Source organism: Salvelinus sp. IW2-2015, linkage group LG15 (genome assembly GCF_002910315.2).
Source record: "Salvelinus sp. IW2-2015 linkage group LG15, ASM291031v2, whole genome shotgun sequence".
NCBI lineage: Eukaryota > Metazoa > Chordata > Actinopteri > Salmoniformes > Salmonidae > Salvelinus > Salvelinus sp. IW2-2015.
In genome coordinates, this window is record NC_036855.1 from 18,394,848 (window position 1) to 18,417,989 (window position 23,142).

Consider the following 23,142-nt stretch of genomic DNA (forward strand, 5'->3'; position numbering starts at 1 on the left):
GCTTGTCTGGTGGTTTAAGCGTACTGTTTGATGAAATAGCCTAATTAAGACACACAAATGACTAGAGGGAGTTCAACCGCAATTGATTTGATTGTACCGGTCAAGCTCAGATTTGGTGCGCTGTATATATATATATWTTTTTTTTTAAATGACAGCAAGCAACTGCACCCGTTGTCTCCCTCTCCTCCCTGCTGCAGAGACCACCACAGTGTTTATCGCGCTGTCTGTGTTGCTGAAGCTGCAACATAATTATAGCCACTTCTGACTGAAAAGATACGTTACCAAAATCCCTCATTTGATTAGGAAAAACATTCCCTATTCCCTCAACCATTGCTCTCTTTACGTGTCATATGTATGCATTGCATGCACGTCACCAAAAGGTCCTGACCTATAGAATATCATAATCACGTCAATAAATTGGTGTTAACAAACTCCAAATACCATAACAGCAAAACGGATGCAGAGGACGTGACAAACTCAAAACGGGGGAATGTTTACTGGTTGCTCAGGAGGTAAAGGGGAAGTCCGATGTCATTAATAAATGTCATTAGTTGTGGGAAATACTGGAGATCAAGAAAAAGAAGGTAAGGAGCAGGCGCTGTTTGCATATCATGTGTGCCAAACAGCTGRTGTTAGATTACAGTAAGACAGCCTTTTGTAACAACGTAAACAATAAAATTATAAGCGTACCAGAGAATCTGTTGTAATGTTTTTTTGTTAAGCCTTTATTACAAAAAAGACTAAACTGTCACATTCACTCATGAATGCAATTTCCGAAATGGAAAGGTTGATTTATTGTTTACGATAATTATTCAGGTTATTTTAAAACTAAAATGCTTGATTGCATTTCAAATCATGAATGACTGGTATGCTGGTATGCTAGTCTATAGAAGTAAGTTATGGTATTAAGACTAAACAGGATGTGCTCTTAGGCCTACAGCTCGATGGTGGTTATACAAGGCTGCTATTCTAAGCCTAATAAAGATAATGACATTACTTATTATTATAATGATGATCATAATAATAGTAATTATAACAATAAGGAGCTCGAGAAAAATGTGGGTTATTATATTCTGACAATTTGGAACACTGTAAACACTAAATTAATTATAAATAATACCAGAGGCTGTTCTAACAAGAAACAAATGTATAAAGCCTTTACTAGAGCAAAGATTAAAAACAGCCGAATATATGAAATTGTTTATCCAACATGTGGTTACGTGAATCTTGGTGCCCACGGAATCAGTAGGCTATTAAATAGTCAACAAGCAGGATCTGTCWTATTTCTGTAGATATACACTACATGAACAAAAGTATGTGGACACCTGCTCGTCGAACAACTCATTCCAAAATCATGGCCATTAATAAGGAGTTGGTCCCCTCTTTACTGCTTTAACAGCCTCCACTCTTCTGGGGAGGCTTTCCACTAGATGTTGGAACATGCTTCCATTTAGCCACAAGAGCATTAGTGAAGTCGGGCACTGATGTTGGGCGATTAGGCCTGGCTCGCAGTCGGCGTTCCAATTCATCCCAAAGATGTTCAATGGGGTTAAGGTCAGGGCTCTGTGTAGGCCAGTCAAGTTCTTTTACACCAATCTCGACAAACCATTTCTGTATGGACCTCGCGTTGTGCACAGGGGCATTGTCATGCTGAAACAGGAAAGGGCCTTCCCCAAACTGTTGCCACAAAGTTGGAAGCACAGAATCATCTAGAATGTCATTGTATGATGTAGCGTTAAGATTTCCCTTCACTGGAACTAAAGGGCCTTGCCCAAACCATGAAAAACAGCCCCAGACCATTATTCCTCCTCTACCAAACTTTAGTTGGCACTATGCCTTCAAGCAGTGTTACGGGATTTTTGTGTTTAATGACTAAAATATGTATACATTTGGCTTAGAATTATAACTCATAAATGTTGAATGTTATGTGTTCCTTGTTTAGAAAGAATGGGCTTATCTTCAGACAGGCTAGAATGAATTGTTAAAGGAATTTTGATTCCTGTTTATTAACCAATTCAATTAAAACACTCTGCCCATAAATAAGAATTTGTAAGATAATTATCAGCATAAAATGGACAGATACCAGTCTTAAAATCAATCAATCAATAGCGTTTATTCTCGAGAGTACTGATCATAATACATTTTACATCAGGTTATATAATAAAGATGTCATAGGTTTTAATGTCCAACCTCCTCTCGGATACAATGGCAATACAGTTCGAGTTCTCATTACTGTCTGCCACCTGTTCAACTATCTACAACCAACTCAAGGTCTTTCCCCTCCCTGGGTAGAGACATCATTCTAGCCTGTCTGAAGATAAACCCATTCTTTCTAAACAAGGAACACATAACATTCAACATTTATGAGTTATAATTSTAAGCCAAATGTATACATATTTTAGTCATTAAACACAAAAATCCCGTAACAAGCAGGTAGCGGCAGGTAGCCTAGTAGCCTAGAGGTTAGAGCGTTGGACTAGTAACCAGAAGGTTGCAAGATCGAATCCCTGAGCTGACAAGGTAAAAATCTGTCGTTCTGCCCCTGAACAAGGCAGTTAAACCCACTGTTCCTAGGCCGTCATTGAAACTATCTAGGCAATTTATCTAGGCAAGTCAGTTAAGGACAAATCCTTAGTTTCAATGTATATATATATATWTTTTTTTAAAGGTAGCGTTCTCCTGGCATTCGCCAAACCCAGATTCGTCCTTGGACTGGCAGATGGTGAATCGTGATTCATCACTCCAGAGAACACATGTCCACTACTCCAGAGTCCAATGGCGGCGAGCTTTACACCACTCCAGCCGACACTTGGCATTGCGCATAGTGATTTTAGGCTTGTGTGCGGCTGATCAGCCATGGAAACCCATTTCATGAAGCTCCCGACAGTGTTATTGTGCTGACGTTGCTTCCAGAGGCAGTGCTGCAACCGAGAACAGACAATTTTTACACGCTTCAGCACTGGGCGGTCCCGTTCTGTGAGCTTGTGTGGCCTACAACTTTGCGGCTGAGCCGTTGTTGCTCCTAGACGTTTCCACTTCACAATAAAAGCACTTACAGTTTACTAGGGCAGCTATAGCAGGGCAGAAATGGACAAACTGACTTGTTGGAAAGGTGGCATCCTATTATGACGGTGCCACGTTTAAGGTCACAGAGCTCTTCAGTAAGGCCATTCTACTGCCAATGTTTGTCTTTGGAGATTGCATGGCTGTGTGCTCGATTTTATACACCTGTCAGCAACAGGTGTGGTTGAAATAGCCGAATCCACTCATTTGAAGGGGTGTCCACAAACTTTCGTATATATAGTGTATATGGATGATTTATAAAAAGCCAGGGCTCATTTAACAGTTAGGATGTTGATCATAACCCTAATTAAGTTGGGGTTTCCTCTCTCCTCTCTTTTCTTAGACAATAAGGCAAGGGCTGTTTTCTCGTCTCCTCATTCTGCTGCTGCCTCCGCCGCATTGTTCTCAACACAAATATGCTGGTTAACTTTGCCATTATGTACATAGCAACATGGTCTAGGAAAAGGCGCCAATTCAACAGTGCACTGATGTGTTTCAGAACCGCGGACAGCGACCAACGTGGAAGAAAGCAATTGTCCTTACAAAACCACATCCAATTTCAGTAGCACATGTCTTAGAGTGACGGACTGTGCCATCCACACGGCCTCCACAATGGATTAGTCCACTCAGATAGGCGCGAATCAGACAGGTGTCTAGTACACCATGTATGTATGTATGTATGTATTCGACTAAAGAAATCTTGGTCTACCAGTCAACTAAATGATTCAGAGGGGTTGGGTTAAATGCCGAAGACACATTTCAGTTGAATGCAATCAGTTGTACGACTGACTAGATATTCCCCTTTCCCCTAAATGGGGTCAGCCCTAAACCAAACACTTCCAGTATAGTTCACTCAGCTCACAGACAAGAGAGAGGGAAGGAGAATTAAACAAAAGAGGTCAGTTAGATAAGAGACAGACACGTCTGAATGGACAGACAGAAAATTAAATATCAAGTGTAGAAGAGTAAAAAGTACAGCACCAAAAAAGCCCCAAAGCCCCATAGGTTCTCTAGAGCTGCCACTTTGTGCCTTTTTAAGGCCCTTGGAGGAACAACATCCAGTGGGGAGGGAAACGAGCGTAGGACTCTGTCCCCTTATAGCGCCAGAACACTGCACTGAATCATGAGGTTCCGGTGTTAGATAGGGCGAAACAGAGAGGCAGGGCTGTCGCTGAGTGAGTGAACCAGACAGACTGACAGAAGTCAGTGTTTCAACATACTATAACACAGGTACCAAAACAGGTGCAGTTGATGACTATTTCCTTGGTACAACAGGGTTTTACCTGGCGTTCCTCTGTGATCAGGCTCTCGTCAACACGGATGTATGTGAGCTGCCGATGGTCCAGGAAGGCCTCCAGGATGTCCAGCATCTTCACCATCTGTGTGAAGATGAGGACGCGGCGATTCTCCGACCTCAGCTTCTGGAGCAGAATGGCCAGGGCCTCAAGTTTACCTTCGGAGCAAATTGTTTTTAATTTCTGTGTAGTTCGAAAGATGTGTGCAGCCCAAGCAGACAATGGACTACCATAAAGCCCTGGCACACAGCTAAATATATAATTGTCTGCTGAGCTCACCCGAGTCCATCTGCATGAGCTGCAGGTCAGGGAACTGGAGCAGGTGTCCAGAGGCCAGGCTGTGGATCTCTGTGCTGTGGGGGGCGGCGGCCTCCTGGAGCCTGCGACTGATCGACTTCTGCTCCAGGCTGTAGGGAGCTGGGGGATTGGCTGCATACAGGTAAGGGGGACGAGCTACTGCGGCAGGGACAACACATGATAACCTACAGAGAGAGGAGTGTTTTCAATGACTTGTATTTCTAATTTCTTAAAAGGCTATATGAACTCAAMTGTGATTATGTCTGTCATGATATTAAAACGTTTAATCCGACAGTGACGTGAGGTGATTGACCACCATGGGTAGTTGGGTACCTGCTGACTAGGCTGCTGCTGGCATCCTGGCGGTTTGTGGAGGAGAGCAGGGCAGACTGGAGGTGTGTTGTGGTGGCCACAGGAGTCCTCTGGGCCCTGAGGCAGCTGTCTCTGCCCACCCATCTCCAGCCCCCGGGGCTCAGGGCAGAGTGAGGAGCCCCTGGGGTCACAGAGCAGACCTGGCGCAGGTCAGCCCCGTACAGAACACTGCGGTCACAACGCCTCTCGTTGGCACTGAACAGGCGGCTCAGACGCTCCTTCAGATGACGACCCCTCTCCTCTGACGACACCTGTACACCACACAGAAAATAACGGCATCATAATCACATTTCATCCCTTCGGTGAGAATATATGGGTTAGGAGACTACAGAAATATAAGTATGCTTTCATTTCATGTTCTTCTGTGTTCTACCAGTGCCTGTTCTACCTACCTGAGGGGCAATAGGAGCAGCAGGAGCAGGCTGGGCGCTCACCCCCAAGGCATTTGATGTCATCCCTGAAGCTTAAAAGTAAAAGGGAGAAAGACTAAGACCATTACAACACAATCACTTTGTTAGAAGTGTAAGCCATGACAGCAGACACGGAGTGCATACTACCGTGCTCTGAGCACGCAAATTGTAGCACGGGAGGGTCAAAGTGAGTCCAAATCAAAGTAAGCGAAATGAAGCACGGAGATCACTTCTTGAACGCGCTCTCCGTTTGTACATATTTTGAAACATGCATCGATGCAAGCTTGCAGAGATATGACGCAACCATATATAAACGTACGGAAAATATCCACTTTAAACCTTACAATTTCACTCTGTGATAAGAGTCACTGACTCAAAGCCACAAGAGGGTAGAACATATTTCAAACGTTGCTTGTMGGGGGGGGGGGGGGGGGTAGTTGCAGAAACATTGGAATGGTTTAGTCTGCTCCTCAATAGTTGGACTTCCATTATTTGAGCTGAAGCGAGAGAAAATACACTGACTTCGGAATTAAATGTTGCCTATTCACATCTCATATGTTGCCTGAATACAATAGTGTATGTTGATACGTTAATAAATACATGCATGTTTACCTGCCTACGTACCATAGATCGCAAGCCCATAATAAGTCAATAGGGCTAACCGGCTAGCTACTACTGTTATCCAGCCAGATAGAAACAAAGAATTGTTAGCTAGCTACCCACAAAGAAATGACATCTATCTCGCATAATACTAGTTTGAGGTCATTTTTGCCTGTTCAAATATCTGGTTAGCTACATTATTATGATTCACATATAGCTGGCTGATAGTTATGAAGTAAAACGTTTGCTTTGTGTATATTTCCATTGTCCTGGCTGGGAGACAGTTCCGTGAATGAGTAAGTTCAGAGTAAGTCAAATAGGGCTAACTGGATAGCTAGCTAGCCATGAAGAATTGGTATCTACCCAACAAATGATTTTACATTACCTTGCATAACAATTGTTTTCGGTAATTTTTTGCCTGTTTAACTAGCTGGCTAGCTTATTACGATTTACATATCTAGCTGATAATTCTGAAGTAAAACGTTTGCTTGGTGTTTATCTTGTTTTGTCTATTGTTGCCATTGTCCTGGCTGGAAGAAGGTTCAGTGAACGGGGAGGTAAAGCATGAGTTAATACAGTAGGAGGAGTGCGTGTGCTTCTCAAATGTAATGTTTTATGCGTTCTCCACACTCATCCTCACAAGAACGTACTCTAGAGAATGTCGGAGAATGCACTCTGAGCATGAGAGTGTGGAACACGGTAGTATGCAAATTGAAAAACACCCATAGTGATGTAATTTCTTGAGGCACTATCTGCGCTATTCACAGTTGAAGGTGGCAGGCTTACCTTGTTGGGCGGGGCCGGCTGGGGGTGGGGTGCCAGATCTGGTGGAGGAGTTGGAGATAGGTGCAGCCTGAGGTACCGTCTGCATGACCATGGAGCCCTGGGGCCGGAGGATCTGCTGACCAGGGGCCGACACTATCTGCAGGATGTTGCCTGTACCATCACACAGGCAACACAGAATCCATTAAACAGATATAAACATTTAGTTTTAATCACTCTCGTACTGTGGTCCCCAAACTTTTGTGCTAACTACAGCTCAGATTTGTATATATATATTTTTTAATTAGATAACTTAAACGTAAGCCTCTGCAAAATTAACCTATTAAAACAGTTCTGTAGCAATGACATTAGTAGTAGACTATAGGCACAATACAGTATCACTGCATATTGGCTATGCTTGAATTGCCCTGCCAATGTTGTTCTTCTTAGACCATTTTGAAATTATACTTCAAAACTTGAGGTATATGATCACACTGGTAATGTTGTATTACTTGTGAGGCATAGCTGAGTGAGCATAAATTGAAATAATGTGCTTAAAAAAAAAACTGATTGTGCATGCAGGTGGTCAGTCTCAGCAGAGGAAGAGCATCAGAGGGTCTGCCTTTCACCGTGGTSCTGTCCCTCAGCTCTCCCCCCTCTGCTAAGAGTGAGACTGACCAAAAAAGGGAACACCGTCTTTGAGCAGATGCCCAAAATTGAGTCACACCACATAATCTCTGCCCCATGCAGGATTCCTGTTGTTACTCCTATGAGCAGAACAAGTGAAACATTAAAACACACACAGCCACTAATAAGAACAACGCAGGSCTACAGATACACTTTGCTCCTCATTCATTGAAGCTGCAGTGCTGGTTGCAGCACGAGTGGAGAAGCGCATTTCATGGCTTATAAAAGTGTAAAAAAWAWATATATATATTTAAGTGCTGACAGCCGAATAAAAGGCCTATAGGTGCACTTGATTTTCTCTCCGGGCACGCCGAGAAGGCGAAGATTGTACCTTCAGACACACGAAAAGGTTCAAAATGCGAACACTTCACCTACCCGGCGCGCAGGGCAGTTGAAACAAGTGCACCTATTGTCAACTGTGCGAGACAGAAAAAAGTAGGAATACAACGCTGTTTATTTTCATAGAAATGTTTGGTGATATAGACTATAAAATGCTATAAGATCGACCAGGCGATCGGCCCTTTGGTGACCACTGCTTTAGTAAGAATGTCTATACATGTAACATTGGTTATCCAACTCTGTACTTCTATGATGTGGACTCTACCAAATACATGGTCGAGTTAAAAGAAGGAGTATCATTTAAAATAGCATCTTCGTTGTAAGTGATTACAATATAGCGAAGGACATTCTGACAAAAAGGGCAGGGAGAAAAAGAGAAGTCATAGGGAGAGTATGAAATGTTGGGTGTACATTACCGAGTGTACCTTGGAGCTGCAAGGGCTGCCCTGTGGTGAGCTGTCGGAGCTGGCTAGGGGACAGGGTGAACTTGTTACCCTGGAACTGCAGAGTGACGGGGGTCTCAGGCTGGGAGATTCGGTTCTGGCTGCCTGCTATGGACGCCAGCTGGGCTATCTTCAACACATCTCCACCTTCAGCAGGAGGAAAGACAAACACACACACACCTCTAATCAAATAACACCACAGACCAAAAGAGTACTGCTGTATGACTGCGTCACCAAAAATACATTTCAGTTAGTTGAAGGGTGAGAGAGACTAGACATGCAATACCAGGGTGGGTTAATAAGTGGGATGAGCGTAGGTAGCTGCCCTCCACAACATGTGAACCATTGCAGTAGGTAATCTCTAGCCAACCCGGAGTGGGAAAACAAACAAAACAGTGATTTTCAGGTGAGACAGAGAACCTGCAACAAACAAGTATTCAGTTAAAGCAGTGGCTTGCACTTAACTGCCTTTTCAACTACTACAACACACCTATTACAGGCATGCAGACAGATAACGCACCTTTATCCTCAATTATTGCCAACAAATAGCATTCTACCTAGAATAGTTTTATGCGCTATAATGTGTGTGTTGTGTGTTGAGTTGCTATTGAAAAGGTTTCTGTGTTTTCACACTGGGGGTAGGGAGTGGCCTGAGGTCAGCGGTGTGTGGGACCATTTCAACATGCTTAGCAGTACACAAACCCTCAGGGTCAAAAGAAACCATAACACAAAAAAATCTAACAAGAGGAAACAAAGCTTTGGGATCTCTTCCTGCAGCTGGGCTGGCAAGAAGCAAAAGATTAGTAAAATGGGAGAACCGATATTTAGGTGGAGGAAAATATAGTTTTAAATGGTTAAACCAGTCTTGTGTGGTCTGTCATGGCAGCAGACGTTGGGTTGTGGACATGCAGGTTTCAGACTGAGGAAGATTGAGGCTGTTTGGGGATGCTGCTGGCATGGCTCTAGTTCTCATTTATAAAGTGCTATTTTCTTCACTCAGTGATTCTCTGCAGTAAAATAGGACAATGGAAATGCCATAGCTGTAAACCTGAAGATGTTTTTTTACCTCAAAATATATCAAAAGGTAAAAAGGTTTTTGTTATATTAAACACTGTTAATAACATAATAATTTTCTAATACTATAATTATATAGATTTTACAGATAGTTCACATTTTTTTCTAACTCTGTATTTAGACCAAACAAGTGTTGTTTCTTTAAAAGCAAAGACACTAACACCAAGCAGCAGTGTCCCAGAGAGAGAGAGGCCTGTTGTCAGAGCAGCCCTTTCCGTTGTGCCAAAAGTGGAGGGAGACATTGAAGGGAGGTGAGGGAAGGGGAGGAGGCCACTTACTAGGCAACCGTGCCTGGGCCTGAGACGTTAGAACCAGTCTCTGGGGAACCAGGCTGGGCTGGATGGCATGGGTGGGGCCTAGGGCCGGCCTGGGGACCTGGGCAATACCAGGCAGAGTGGGTTGGGCTGCGCCACACAGAGCCTGGCCCTGGGCCACAGGGGGGGCAGCCCCCACCACATGCTGGCCAGGGGCGGAGCTCCCAGAGGATGCTACAGCAGACCCAGTGGTGCCGGTGGTAGGAGAGGTAGTCTGAGCTTTCTGAATAGCCGTCCTGGCCACTGTGAAGTACAAGGGGGTTTGGGATGGGCTAACGTGTCAGTTAATTCAACAGCACAACTCGAGGGTGGTGGTCCAGCAGTAAGTTTTGGTTTATACCCGTCTCGTATTGATTGATTTAGAGTCAAAAGAGGATGTCAATAAAATCAAATCTTCACCTTGGACTTCTCCATTTTAGGATAKATTTAGAGTAGTAAAATGTTGCTTTGGATTTTGCTCTGAAATGATGCTGATGACCATCTTTTAGTTACACATGCATAAACCACACAATTTGAAAATGAAATGGCGGTATTGACACACGCAGGCTATGCATAATTAGTTTAATTAACTTCTCTGAAAAGCAGTTTTTAGTGTCATTACCAACTCATATCACACTCATGCTTTACAAAACATTACATGGTAACATCATGAGATTATCTGTGTGAAACACACTACACAAATACTGTAAATAATGAACTGTAATTGTTTGATTACCTTCATTAAGTTATTCAACTTAAAAACAGCATGGAACACGTGTAAACCCCAGTGCATACCAAAGTGTAGCATTGTCAAGGGGTCTATAGGGAGGTCTTACCCTGTGTGGTGGTAGTGGTGGTGGCCCTGGCTGGCTGAGGGGCAGTAGAAGTAGTAGTGGCGGTGGTGGTGTGCGGGGTGATAGTGGTGGCTGGAGGACGCTGCTGACCCACAGTATTGGTCATGGGCACCAGACGGCCCTCTGGCTTAGTGCCATACTGCACTGGCTGGAACAACCTGTCAATCAAATCATAGACTCAATAAAGATCAAAGGTCATGCAGCACAGCCTAGCGCTACTGATGCAACACGATAGAATAGAATTAGTAAATGTGATTTCCCATTTTTGTGAGTAACAMAATGGAATCATCCATGTCATGTGTTTTAAGGTTTCCATGGGATGTGAAGGGTAGAGCACAGACCTCATGGGTTTGATCTTGCAGGGCTTGGGTCTGGCCGGTGGGTCCGGGGCACTGTGGATCTCCTCAATCAGCTGACGGGTGACTTTGAGTTTGGGTAGAACCTCCTCCGTCTCGTAGCGCGTCAGTCTGTTCTCATTACTGATCAGGTCGAACAGGGACAAGTCCAGGCTCTAGAAAAAGACAAAGGGAACACAAGTGTGTTTTGATAAACTAATGTAATCAATTTTATTCCACGTCACTCAGGTGAGCATTACTAATGAAATAGAATAAACTGGACTAAACCTCCAGGTGTTTTAGCTGTGTGTGGTACTGGTACCCTCCTAGTCGTACCGTGCGTTGGTCCTCCTGCAGGGCTCCCAGCACCAGGGAAGGGGTGTTGTACTGCAGAGAGGAACACACGTAGGAGCTGCTGGTCTCCCTGATGTTTACCAGGTCTGGGTGGTTACAGATCCTCTGCAGCTGCATCAGCACCTGCAGCACACTCACAAAATGACCAGTCTTCAATGCCTCCTGGGCTCTAAGGGCAGACAGAAGACAGAGCACAAGACATTCAGAAAGAGGGTAAGTGAATTTAACATTGAGCAACAGTGCTCTGATAACAAAATAATAGGGCTGGGAATTGCCAGGTGTCTCACGAAACAATATCACAATACTTAGGTGCCAATACCGATTCTATATGTATTGCGATTCGATACTGCGATTTTACTGCGATTTGATGTTCCAAAAAAATTGCTCACTATAGGTCTGCTGCACAGGGACAAGAGAGCATGAGAACACAAGTTCTGATCAGTCAGGGAAATAAGTGTTGAAAACTTGCTGGCTCACTATTTAAAAAGGAGAACGAGCTAGAAGACGAAAAATACCAGTTTGACGCAGGTACAGCTGACTAGCTCAACTACAGTAGCAAAAAAATATTTTTATAATATGTATATACACTGCTCAAAAAAATAAAGGGAACACTTAAACAACAATGTAACTCCAAGTCAATCACACTTCTGTGAAATCAAACTGTCCACTTAGGAAGCAACACTGATTGACAATAAATTTCACATGCTGTTGTGCAAATGGAATAGACAAAAGGTGGAAATTATAGGCAATTAGCAAGACACCCCCAATAAAGGAGTGGTTCTGCAGGTGGTGACCACAGACCACTTCTCAGTTCCTATGCTTCCTGGCTGATGTTTTGGTCACTTTTGAATGCTGGCGGTGCTTTCACTCTAGTGGTAGCATGAGACGGAGTCTACAACCCACACAAGTGGCTCAGGTAGTGCAGCTCATCCAGGATGGCACATCAATGCGAGCTGTGGCAAGAAGGTTTGCTGTGTCTGTCAGCGTAGTGTCCAGAGCATGGAGGCGCTACCTGGAGACAGGCCAGTACATCAGGAGACGTGGAGGAGGCCGTAGGAGGGCAACAACCCAGCAGCAGGACCGCTACCTCCGCCTTTGAGCAGGAGGAGCACTGCCAGAGCCCTGCAAAATGACCTCCAGCAGGCCACAAATGTGCATGTGTCTGCTCAAACGGTCAGAAACAGACTCCATGAGGGTGGTATGAGGGCCCGACGTCCACAGGTGGGGGTTGTGCTTACAGCCCAACACCGTGCAGGACGTTTGGCATTTYCCAGAGAACACCAAGATTGGCAAATTCGCCACTGGCGCCCTGTGCTCTTCACAGATGAATGCAGGTTCCCACTGAGCACATGTGACAGACGTGACAGTCTGGAGACGCCGTGGAGAACGTTCTGCTGCCTGTTTTTGTTTTTTGATTGATACTTGTCCGAGTATAGAACTAAATACTATACTAATTAACATACATTAGGCAGAGGTTATGTGGTGTCTGGAGGGCCGACTCACCCTGGCTGAGTGAGGATATCTTCATACATGCTCTTCTGTCTGCTAGAAAGGCGACACTTGAGGATGTGTTCATACTTCTTAGGAAGCTGCTTCTCCACATCCCTCTTACAGCGCCTCAGGATGAAGGGTTGGATCATCTGCAGAGGAGAAAGAATGTCAGATTGAATGGTATCTAGGTGTGAACAGCTCTGGTAAATGGGAATCCTATTGATGACCAGTGGCACTGATAAACGCTTAAAATTGGAAAGCAGTGACTGTACAAGTAACATGATATATATATATACACACATATGTATGACGTCAGAGCTCTGGCTCTGCGCTTTGCAGCACTGTATGGGTTTTGACTGATAGCTGTTCTGAACTTAAGCATCTCTGTCGCCTGGTCGSTCGCCCGCCCGATCCCTCCCGCTAATTGGGCAACTTTTGCAGACTTTTTGTTTTTCTGGGTGAGGGAAATGCTGTAAATTAAGAGGACTATGTATTTTGAAAGATGAGACGTTGAGGATTCTAATAAATACCGCTTTGATGTCATACAAGCCAGCAAAACACTTGTGAGTCCAAATGTGCACTTCACATATCCATATCATAAAACTCATGTCACATACAGTACGCCAATGTTTATGAACACTATGTTTGGTTGTTCTGAACAGAATAAGCCGGTTTGTCTATTGTGAAGAAAATCTGCTGTTGCACTGTGAAAGCTCAATACTGTTATATCGTATTTTATAACTTAGCTAGTCATGTTGGCAATATAACAGTCTGAAATTATGCCCACCTAAGCCAGATTGTGAATTATAATGGACCGTTTTTGGATTGCGTAAACAACTAATTGTGTGAGGGCAGGGACGCAGGTTCAAAAAAGTGTGCCTGCTCTAGTTCTTATAGTTGAAGACTCTTCCAGTCCTAAAATGGAAAGTGAAACTGCTTAGGAACTGTACACATTTTGGAAAGGTGTGTGGCTACTTGGAGACACCAGTTAGTCCTCTCACTCAAACCCGTGTAATTTGTTGGTCATATGTCACACCTACCCCACATTTTCCAGGAATAGTCTTATGTAACTGAATGTATCCAGAGTATTTTCAGATTGTTATCAACAAATGCGGTAAAAAGTACAGTAAATGTAAAATTTACATGACACTGTTGATTTTATGTTTGGATTTAGTCTTGTGTCAGGTGAACTGCTGTGAACACCTTTGATCTAATAATTTCCCCATAATCACCAAACTGTTCCCTTTCAATTGCTACCATGCTTATGCAGATACTTTTCATATTTCTTCTAGAAGAAACATTTCAATTTAGCCCTATGCATATAGGACAATCTCCACGAGGGTAAAGGGTTAAGCAAAGATATCTTCTTTAATGACCAGAAACACTTATTAGGAATGAAAGAACCTTCAGATACACAATCACTTCACACCACAACTGAAAGCGCCATCACATTGATGGATATCCATCACTACTGACTGACAAACTCTCAACACACAAGCATTAGGAAGAAGAGGGGTTTGGTTGTAACCCTACACTTACCCTGTGTAGGCGGATGACCAGTTTGTGGCAGTAGTCCTGGTTCTGGTCTGTGCCTGGCTTGACAGGGAAGTCTGTGTAGGGTCTGGTGATTCCTGGCAGGAGGAAGTGGATCATGGTCCACAGCTCCTTCAGTGTGTTCTGGAGTGGAGTGTTGATCAGGAGGATCCTCTGCTGACTGGAATACAAACCACACCAACACATCATTTGATTTTGTTTCTCTTGCTCTAACAATTTAAAAGGTCAAACCACATTTAAGAGTTTAGCCTTCTAAACTGTCTAAACAAACATTCATTTCATGCTAAGCTGAGACCAAAAAGCCTTCAGCAGACAAGTCTGTGTGGGAGTGTAACCATGGTGCCACCCTACAATAAGAGTTGTTACCTCTTGAGCGCAAAGATGGTTTCCCAGTGTTTCTCTGACATGTTCTTAATGAGCTGCACCTCATCCAGGACCAGGTGTTTCCACCTCCTCCTCAGGAAATGGCTCTGGTCCTTCTGCAGCAGCTTGTAGGACGTCAAACACACATGGAAGCTGTTGGTCTCCGCCCACCACTGGAGACATACCAACAACACAAGTTATGGACAGACAGAAACACAAACTGGTAAACCAGGGCAATTTAAATAACAGCAGAAGCCAAAAAGTGGTTGAGAAGAACATTTCAATCTTTATGGCATTCTATTCATGAGAAGTGTGCATTATTTATTGTCACATTTGGTGCTGCTGTCCTGCTCAAAGTCTCTCTGCTTGAATGGACTCAATATCATGGGGCTGTCTATTGAAAAAGGTCCTATTGAAACAGATCATTACTAGTTACCATTCTCTTTGCTCTGCGTTCCTGTCTGTTGCCAAGGTAGAGGAGGATCTTGAGGCCGGGACACCAGCGTTTAAACTCCATCTCCCAGCTCAGGATCTTACATGTCCTCACCACAACCAGATGGGGGCCCCAGATGCCTGAAAAATACAAATAAATTAAGTCTATATGAATGTTCACATGCATAAAAATACCTACATGTTTACATAAATAAACAAAAGATAAGCATTGAGTATAGTCTTCAACAGTAGGTTACCCTCTTGACAGGCTAGATGTGCCAGGTAGGCCACAGTCTGCACAGTCTTGCCCAGCCCGGTCTCGTCTGCTAAGATGCCGTTGAGGTGTTTCTTGTGGAGACTGGCTAGCCAGTCCACTCCGATCTGCTGGTACTCACGCAGTGATCCGTGCAGCAGGAAAGGAGCCTGGCTGCGGCCCTAAGATGCATAGCAAAGTGTCATAATGATTCCCTGTTTGTACATGTTAACCCACTAACTGTCCTCTTAAATACATATTTAATATATTACATTTCTCCCCCATTTATCTTTCCAAACTCCTCTCATTGAAAAACTGGTTAAATGACACCCAACAGTGAACGACTGGTTCAGTGAGAGATGTGATGACTCACAGAAGTGGTGGTCCTGGCACTGCCCTTGGGTAGGATGAGTTCTGTGGCGGCTGCCACCTCTGCTATGTCCTTCTTGGGCTTCCCGTCAGCACCAGGGGGGCTGGTCTTCTCAGAACCTCGATACTGGTCCACACTAAGCAGGGAGTCTATCACTACAGCCTCGTGGGGGGTGTCCAGAGAGGACGCCATCTCTGAGGGAACAATGACTACATCAGCACCACTGAGGGAACACCACCAGTCTACAAATCATTTTGATTTGAAACTAATAATCTTGGCATAGCAATGAGCATGAGCCACATAGCTAGACTTGTACACAGAGATGAAGTATATATGTAGAGTTTAYGTGCACCTTCAGTCTCATCCCTGCCATCCTCATCACTCTGTGGGGAAGGCTGGGGCCAGTCAAAGTTGTCAGCGTAGGCACCAGCATACTGTTTCATCAAAGCATCCAGCGGCATCTCAGCTGAGAACGATACAAGACACAGAAGGCTCAATAGACAAAAGACTAAGAGGCGCGTTTAAACCCTACATGACTTCATGAGTAATAAAAAAAACCCGAAGGAAATGGGAAGAAATCGATCACTAGCTATATAGTAAGAGAAAACAGTGCATCGTTCTGACCATCTTTAGCCAGATCTCCCAACTCTGCCTTCTGATCAGCTGTCACCTCCATGGCTTCCTGCTCCTCTATGGTGCTCTCCTCATCCTGAACTGAGAGAGAGAGAGAGAGAACAAAGCCATAGACAAGATACAACATTGTACACAACTGTTCAATGCAACAGTACACCTCAAATGATAAACCAGTAAAAATCTCTGGACACATAGTTTTGCACACATACCTTCTTCTGCCAATGAAGTGCTGGACTTTCGCTTCCTTGTTGACATATTGGGCTCCTGTGAATGAGCTGAATTTTGAATACATGTCCCTGCAAAACCCTGACTATGTGTCTGGACATTCTGGACAACCAGAGTGAGTCTGTACAGCCACCTACCTCTTTTTCAGCTTTCACTGCGTTTGACAGAGCAGGTTTAACATCTTGTCCTGCGACGCAAAGAATAACCAATATATTCAAAACGACATTATGAAATTTTGATTGTTTGACATCAATTTCAAAAAGCTCTTGAATAAAGTCTCACCTTTACTCGTTGCTCTCTGCAGGCTGAGCGTTTTCAGTCTTTTCTCATAAATCTGGAAACGCAGTTTAATTTCCACAACCTGAGAGAAACCAAATGGAACAGATGAAGAGGGACAGACTCGATGACACTTCAGGTCTAAGGACAACAATGGAAAAGTTTCCACATTAAGAGAAATGTACCTGCTCAATGTTGGACCAGAAGAACTCCACCTCTCTGGCGATGGTGCTAGCAATGTGACGGAGACGCAGATCTTCCTCTTTCTTGGATCCCTCTTCCATCTTCTTCTGCTCGTCATGGTAACGGGAACAGGTGCGAACCAGCTGGGGAATATGCAATTATGATGAAGTAGTACTGAAACAATGTACAAGTACATAAGAATCACAGACATTACTTCAGTAAAAGTACAATAAGAGAACTCAGCCAGCATACCTTCTTGGCAGCAGCCATCTTCCACCTCCTCTCCTGGGCAAAGTCAGCTGCCATCCACTGCATCTCCTCCAGTAGGTAGTCCCAGTGGGATTTGGGCCGAGAGGACTCCATGAGCTTGGGCAGCCTGCTGGCTGACCACTGGCCCTCTTTCCTCAGCTCAGAGATACGCTGGTGCACCTGGCTCTCCTGGGGGGGAATCAGAGAGAGGACACTTTATGAGCAGCCGGAAAACAAAAGCACTTGCAGAGTGATGGGTTACTTTTGAGAAACCTCTCACCAGTTTGGCCTGTTCAGCTTGTTTGTCATGTGAACTCCCTTCTGATGACTGCATACCCGAGCCCTGACCAAAGCCTCCCATTTTGACTGTGGAGGTGCCGTTGGGGCCAGCCAGTTTGGACTGTGTGGCAGGATTGATGTTGGACCCAGAGGGGCGGAGGGGGCCAATTGTGTGGGGGGAGGGGAGTGAGTTGGGGGCGTTGAGGGGGGCAGGAGACATTGAGGGGTTGGACAGGGAGTTGGTCATTATTCTTTGGCCAGGTTGGTTGGAGTCTGCTCCAGGACGAGTGAGGGCCACAGTCTGATCAAGGGAGGAGAGAGAGAGAAGACAAAAAGTTGATCTACAAACCTATGAAAACAACCAAAAACATGCAATGTTTGGAAGCTATCCTCTAGACTCACAGCCTGTGCTGGCTGCAGCATGAGCTGGGGCTGCTGAGGCTGCATTTGGAGGTGAAGACCAGACTGCATCTGCTGCTGGAGCTGGGCCTGGAGCTGTGTGTGGGGGTTGACTGGAGCCATGATGGAGCCAGCCCCCTGCACCTTCACCTGGAGCTGATTGGCGGCCTGGGCTGAGCTCTCCACAAGTAGGGGCTGCTGAGAGAGAGCCATGGGCAGGACTGCCATGGGGAGGGCGCCCTGGGGCAGGCGGCCTGGCAGCTGGGGGGGAGGAGTGTGCAGGCTGGCAGCGTTCTGCACCGGAGGCCCTTTGGACGGGTCATACTGTGGCTGGTTCTGCTTCTGCCCAGGGATCTGGACTGTCTGCGGGTTGGGGGGCATCCCGCCTGGAGCACAGTAACCAAGTCATAGGGAACACAAAGGGATGGAGTGGAGAAAGGATAACAACATGTGGCTGTGAGTTAGTGTTGCTCTGTGGTTCCTCTATCCAAGTGTTGTCATGTCATACCAATCCTGCTCTGAATGAAGCAGGATTGCTTGAAGGCCTGTTAAAAGATAAACTATACACGGTGCATATAGAGGGACTGAGCAGTAGTCAGGCCAGAGGGCCACTTGTACCTCATACGTAAGCCATTATTTTTCAGTACTGACTGAACGTGATCATCAGATTCTAAAAGGAAAGTGTTTACAGCTCCATCTATTGTAACAGCTACCCAGAACGTATGAATTGGATGTACGTTATGAGTCAACAGTAGTGTAGTTCTTACTGTTGAGGAAGAGTGAAAACTAAAATTATACAGCACAATGATTACAGAAGAAACAAATCAATGTGATCATCTACATGTTCTTCAAATAAAATACTAAGTTTGTTAATGCAAAAATAAAAACATTTTCTGTAAAATGTTAAGAGAATGTGATTAAAACAGCTAAACTAATCATGCATAAACACCTTCAGCAGAGGGACTGAGAAGAAAGGTTTCCAAATCAAATGAAATAGAAAATACAGAAGAAAAATAAATAAACGCGCAATCACAAAAACACCTGATGTTTAACATGCATGAAGCAATGTAGTTCTTTTGTGGAACACAGAACATAGCAAAGCAGAGAAGTGAGCAGGACACACATGGGATCTTGCAGACAGCAGGCCTGGGCTGAGCATAGCTGTGGACCCTGACTAAGCAGCACTTGTCTTACCCCTCCCTGACCATCACTCACATCATCACCTAGACCACATCAACACCTGGACCTGACAGACACACCCACACCACGCCAACCTGTGACATATCATGACTGCACCAAACCTCATCTACCCGGCTCCCCTTCTTCCTACTACGACTGAGGGAAAGAGGCCAAGTCAGAATGATATGCCATGGAAACAGATGGGGGAAACCAAAAGGATGAGCATGATGGAACAAGTAAACAACAGATGCTCTTGATGACTGAACATAGGATTGAGATGCATTGTGAATCCATGTTGACAATGCAAGGACAGACAACGGAGGGGGACAGGGGTGCGGGATACGGATGGATGAGAATGATGACGAGTATAAAAAAGGAGGAACGAAAAAGCAATCATTAAAATGAGCAAACATGCCCCACTGAAAAGAGATGAATTTTTTCCAGGGTTCCTCCTTTCTCACTTTCCGTGATCCGCTTGCGAAATAGCCAAAGCTCCAACGGCACAGGAAAGTCCGTCCAAACAGACGCTCGAGAAGAACACATTTGACAATAGAAACGGATGGAGACGGATGATCAATAAAACATAAAAGTCAAATCATAAGACATGGCATCTTCCCATTGAGGCTACTCCTTTCTTCAGACTTTTTTTTCTCTTCTTCCCCATTTTATCCCTTGTTCTAGAGAGAGAGCGTGCTGGGAGAGCTATGCCTGAACTTCCTGAGGCCTGCTGGGGTGTCTGTCCAGAGGATGGATGAAGATCGCTTTGTTGATGCTGCTTTGAGGTTTCGTTGGAGACAATGGGACGCTGTTGGAATTCAGTTTGTCTCATAGGATTGATGACACGTCCAGCAGCATTGAACAGAACACATAACGGCCTGGTAGTAGCACTCCTACCTTGCGCTGTCGGCATAAGCTGCTGGAGTGGAACGCCAGGTGATCCTAAAACACCAGGATGCTGGAAAATCATTCCATGGCGACCAACTTCAATCCGGGACCTCTTAGCCTGATCTGGGATTTAAAACACACAATACCCTCATAACGAGAAAAAGACACTCTGCAAACAGCAATTACTTTCTGTACACCATACAGACCACCTCTCCTTCCTCGGGTTAAGACTTCTACACACAGCGCTAGTAGAAGATGCCAAATATCTAAAAGCAGAAGCAATTTAAGGGAAGAAAAGAACGAAATAACAAAAAGAAAGAAAAGGGAGAGTAAACAAACCAACAAAAGAGCCACAGGAGTGTGCTGTCCTTGCCTTACCTGCTTGTGCCATTGCCTGTTGCCTCTTAAAGGCATCCATGTCCCCTGGGTTTGTCATGCTGCCAGATGCTCCCAGGTGCACCTGAGGAGACATATCCAAGGGTTAACAAGAGCTTGGATACAAGAGATCAAAAAGGGTCTTCCAAGAAATAAAAAAGGAAACATTTAAAACAGACAACAATAAATCCGTTCCATCCGCTCTGTTTAGAGGTTGCAGTCATTTGGTGCCCCATTCTTCACCTGAAACTGCTGCTGGGAAGAGAATGCTGCTGAAACATTGGGTGGAAGCTGTGTAGCTATGGCAACTGGTGTTCCGGCCTGTCCATCCTTTCCAGTTACAACCTTGACCTGGTAGTGGCACAGAGATTTGAACTAAATTCATATAGCCTATATACAGGATAAGAAGTAGAGACATTCTGAATGTATGACATGATAAATCAATCAATTCTGTAACAGTACCTCATCATTGATGACCTCAGACTGCTCCTCCTCTTCCTCTTCCTCCTCAAGGTCTAGGTCATTCTGTCTCAGGTAAGTGAAAAGCGGGACACAGGGCTTCTTCTTGAAAGCCAAATAGTCCATCATGTTCCCCTGGAGGTGCTGCAGGAAGAACAGCTCAATCAGGTAGTCTTTGAAGACTTCCTTCAGACCCTCCATCTTCTTAGTGTGGTGCTCCAGACACTGCTTCCTCAGCTGGGCCACTTCTGGGTTGGAGGGTGCAATCTCCTCCAGCTTTTTGGGTATCTGTTTCTTGATGGACCCCAAGCACATGCCGGTAGGGGTGAGAGGGGTATTGGGGATGCCTTGGGAAGGGTTAATGAGGGAAGGGCTGGAGGGAGGAATGGTGGAGGGCATACTGAAAGACACTGTGGCAGCTGTCCCCACTCCAGTTACCATACCCTGTGAAGTCTTCTCAAATATCATGGGACGCGCCAGCTGCCCCTGGATGATACTGCTGATTTGAGGTGGGAGGTTGGAGGTGGTTATGTGGCCTGGGCTCCCCAGTGTGGGCAAAACAGTCCCACTGGCCACAGGACTCTGAGGTCCGAGGTGGTGGATGGTGCCTCCCGTCTGTGAGTGGGGCTGGGACAGACTGCGTTCACGCACAGAGCCTGGCACCCCTGGGGAGGCCAGCTGCACCTGCCCAGCTGTGGTTGGAGTTAGCTGCGTCAGCCCTGTACCCTCTTGGTAAACAAAGTGCCCACTTCCAGGTGGGCTGCCAAGACTGATTTGTCTCACAAGCATGCCAGCATCAACAAAGCGTGTTGGGCTCTGTCCACACAAACCCAGTCCTGTAACAGGTGCCCCTGGTCGCTGGAGGGGGACTGGGCTGTGCTGAGTGGGACTTTGTGGTTGCATGGATTGTGGCAGAGGTGAGGTGACCTGGATATAGGACGGGGCAGGCTCAAACCTCCACTGCGGGGCCGTGTGCTGGAAGCCGGGAGAGCCTGGGTTCTGGAGGGGGAGCGGGGTGAGGGTGATCTGTTGGTTGCCCGTCACCATTTGACTGACATTTTGTAAGGTGATGTTCATGTTCTGGCCTGTGACAGGGCTGCGGCTCATTATTATCTGGTAGTTGGGGGACTGGGGGCCTGAAGGGCTGGCTGCAGATGCAAACGTGGTCACAGTTGATTGTGGATGGTTGGCTGTTGCCTGCTGTTGAGTAACTGCCATGGTCTGCTGCTTCTGGTGATCTTCTGCTTCAGATCCAGTGGTGGACTTGGATCTCTGAAGTTGCCGTTGCACATTCTGTGGTCCACTCCCATGGTGCATTGCGTAACACTGTTACTGTATGGGAAACAATACCTGTAGAGGATAGACATTCAAATCATGTAATCGATATTGGTGAAATTTTATATTCCATCTTAAAATGGACATATTCTTTGTAACAATGACAATCAGTCACAATTTCGAACATAACTTCATGATACTGAAACGTTAAAAAATATATATATTTTGAAAGCCATTAGTGAATGGCTTGGCCAAATGTCATGATGAGTTTCATCACACACACGCTAGCTAACTAGACATTCACTGTTAGGCGAGAGACGCAGATCAGCATCTTGAGTGACAGCTATAGAGCTAGTTAGCTAACCATTGTTGTTGGCAGAATTTGACAGGCAATGTAGCAATCCTATTGAGCTAACGTTAACTAGGTAATGTTAATAGTTAGCTACCTGTCTAGCTTATTTCGTGTTATGTCATTAACTTGCTAACACCACCGTCATAACCAGCCGCACTGATTAATAAACCATAACGTTACGGCTGTAACTACAGCTTTTCAAATTAGCTGTAGCCAGCTAGCTACATTATGCTAATTTTGCACGGCCTTGTCCTACTAGCTAGCTAGCTAGCTCAGATATGATATCGCTAGCTAACATTAGGGTTTAGTATGATATTAGCCAATGCAACTCAACGCTGTCCATGTATGGATGAAATATGTACGGTGCTTAGAATATATTTTTGGAGAAGTCAACTAAACGTCCATATACTTAGCACGCGTAAGGCCGAAATGCCGCTCCTTCCCTCCGATAGTAGCGTGCTAGCTAATATGTTAGCCGCAGGGTAAATAGACATCACCGGATCTTGTTACTTACAGCAAATACAACTCCCGCGGTAGTCTCATCAATCAAAACGTATTCTTTAAAACAAAGACAATAATTATGTAGTGTAAATACTGCTATACAGCAATATTACATTTCATGCATTGGACATATTTAATTCTGAAACATGGCGGTGGCCACCTTATTTTTTTTCTATCTATTCATTGAAGAACCGGAAGCAGTTCCGTTTCAAAGGAAGTGAACAACCCTGG

The 23,142-nt window shown here is 45.0% G+C and overlaps 1 protein-coding gene across 6 annotated transcripts in view; it reads right to left on the minus strand.

The window, feature by feature from the left end:
• The window catches only part of ep400 (E1A binding protein p400), a 35,154-nt gene extending 12,060 nt beyond the window's left edge, over positions 1 to 23,094 (minus strand). For 4 of the 6 annotated variants that reach the window (XM_070447013.1, XM_024003090.1, XM_024003092.1 and 1 more), the window contains exons 1-29: positions 22,925 to 23,094; positions 20,787 to 22,133; positions 20,568 to 20,675; positions 20,328 to 20,409; positions 19,959 to 20,072; positions 17,889 to 18,271; positions 17,488 to 17,787; positions 17,211 to 17,396; positions 16,961 to 17,101; positions 16,782 to 16,860; positions 16,637 to 16,686; positions 16,484 to 16,538; positions 16,266 to 16,355; positions 15,994 to 16,107; positions 15,645 to 15,835; positions 15,276 to 15,453; positions 15,023 to 15,159; positions 14,590 to 14,759; positions 14,209 to 14,383; positions 12,682 to 12,818; positions 11,161 to 11,347; positions 10,831 to 11,000; positions 10,472 to 10,647; positions 8,242 to 8,415; positions 6,824 to 6,973; positions 5,420 to 5,490; positions 4,989 to 5,278; positions 4,638 to 4,840; positions 4,347 to 4,516 (exon numbers count right to left, since the gene is read on the minus strand). In XM_070447013.1, coding sequence (XP_070303114.1) covers positions 4,347 to 4,516; positions 4,638 to 4,840; positions 4,989 to 5,278; positions 5,420 to 5,490; positions 6,824 to 6,973; positions 8,242 to 8,415; positions 10,472 to 10,647; positions 10,831 to 11,000; positions 11,161 to 11,347; positions 12,682 to 12,818; positions 14,209 to 14,383; positions 14,590 to 14,759; positions 15,023 to 15,159; positions 15,276 to 15,453; positions 15,645 to 15,835; positions 15,994 to 16,107; positions 16,266 to 16,355; positions 16,484 to 16,538; positions 16,637 to 16,686; positions 16,782 to 16,860; positions 16,961 to 17,101; positions 17,211 to 17,396; positions 17,488 to 17,787; positions 17,889 to 18,271; positions 19,959 to 20,072; positions 20,328 to 20,409; positions 20,568 to 20,675; positions 20,787 to 22,100 — 5,595 coding nt within the window. In that variant the 5' untranslated portion in view covers positions 22,101 to 22,133; positions 22,925 to 23,094. The remainder of the gene's footprint in view (positions 1 to 4,346; positions 4,517 to 4,637; positions 4,841 to 4,988; positions 5,279 to 5,419; positions 5,491 to 6,823; positions 6,974 to 8,241; positions 8,416 to 10,471; positions 10,648 to 10,830; positions 11,001 to 11,160; positions 11,348 to 12,681; positions 12,819 to 14,208; positions 14,384 to 14,589; positions 14,760 to 15,022; positions 15,160 to 15,275; positions 15,454 to 15,644; positions 15,836 to 15,993; positions 16,108 to 16,265; positions 16,356 to 16,483; positions 16,539 to 16,636; positions 16,687 to 16,781; positions 16,861 to 16,960; positions 17,102 to 17,210; positions 17,397 to 17,487; positions 17,788 to 17,888; positions 18,272 to 19,958; positions 20,073 to 20,327; positions 20,410 to 20,567; positions 20,676 to 20,786; positions 22,134 to 22,924) is intronic. The other 2 variants (XM_024003091.1, XM_024003093.1) reach the window with 2 other exon arrangements.
• Positions 23,095 to 23,142: the final 48 nt, after the last annotated feature.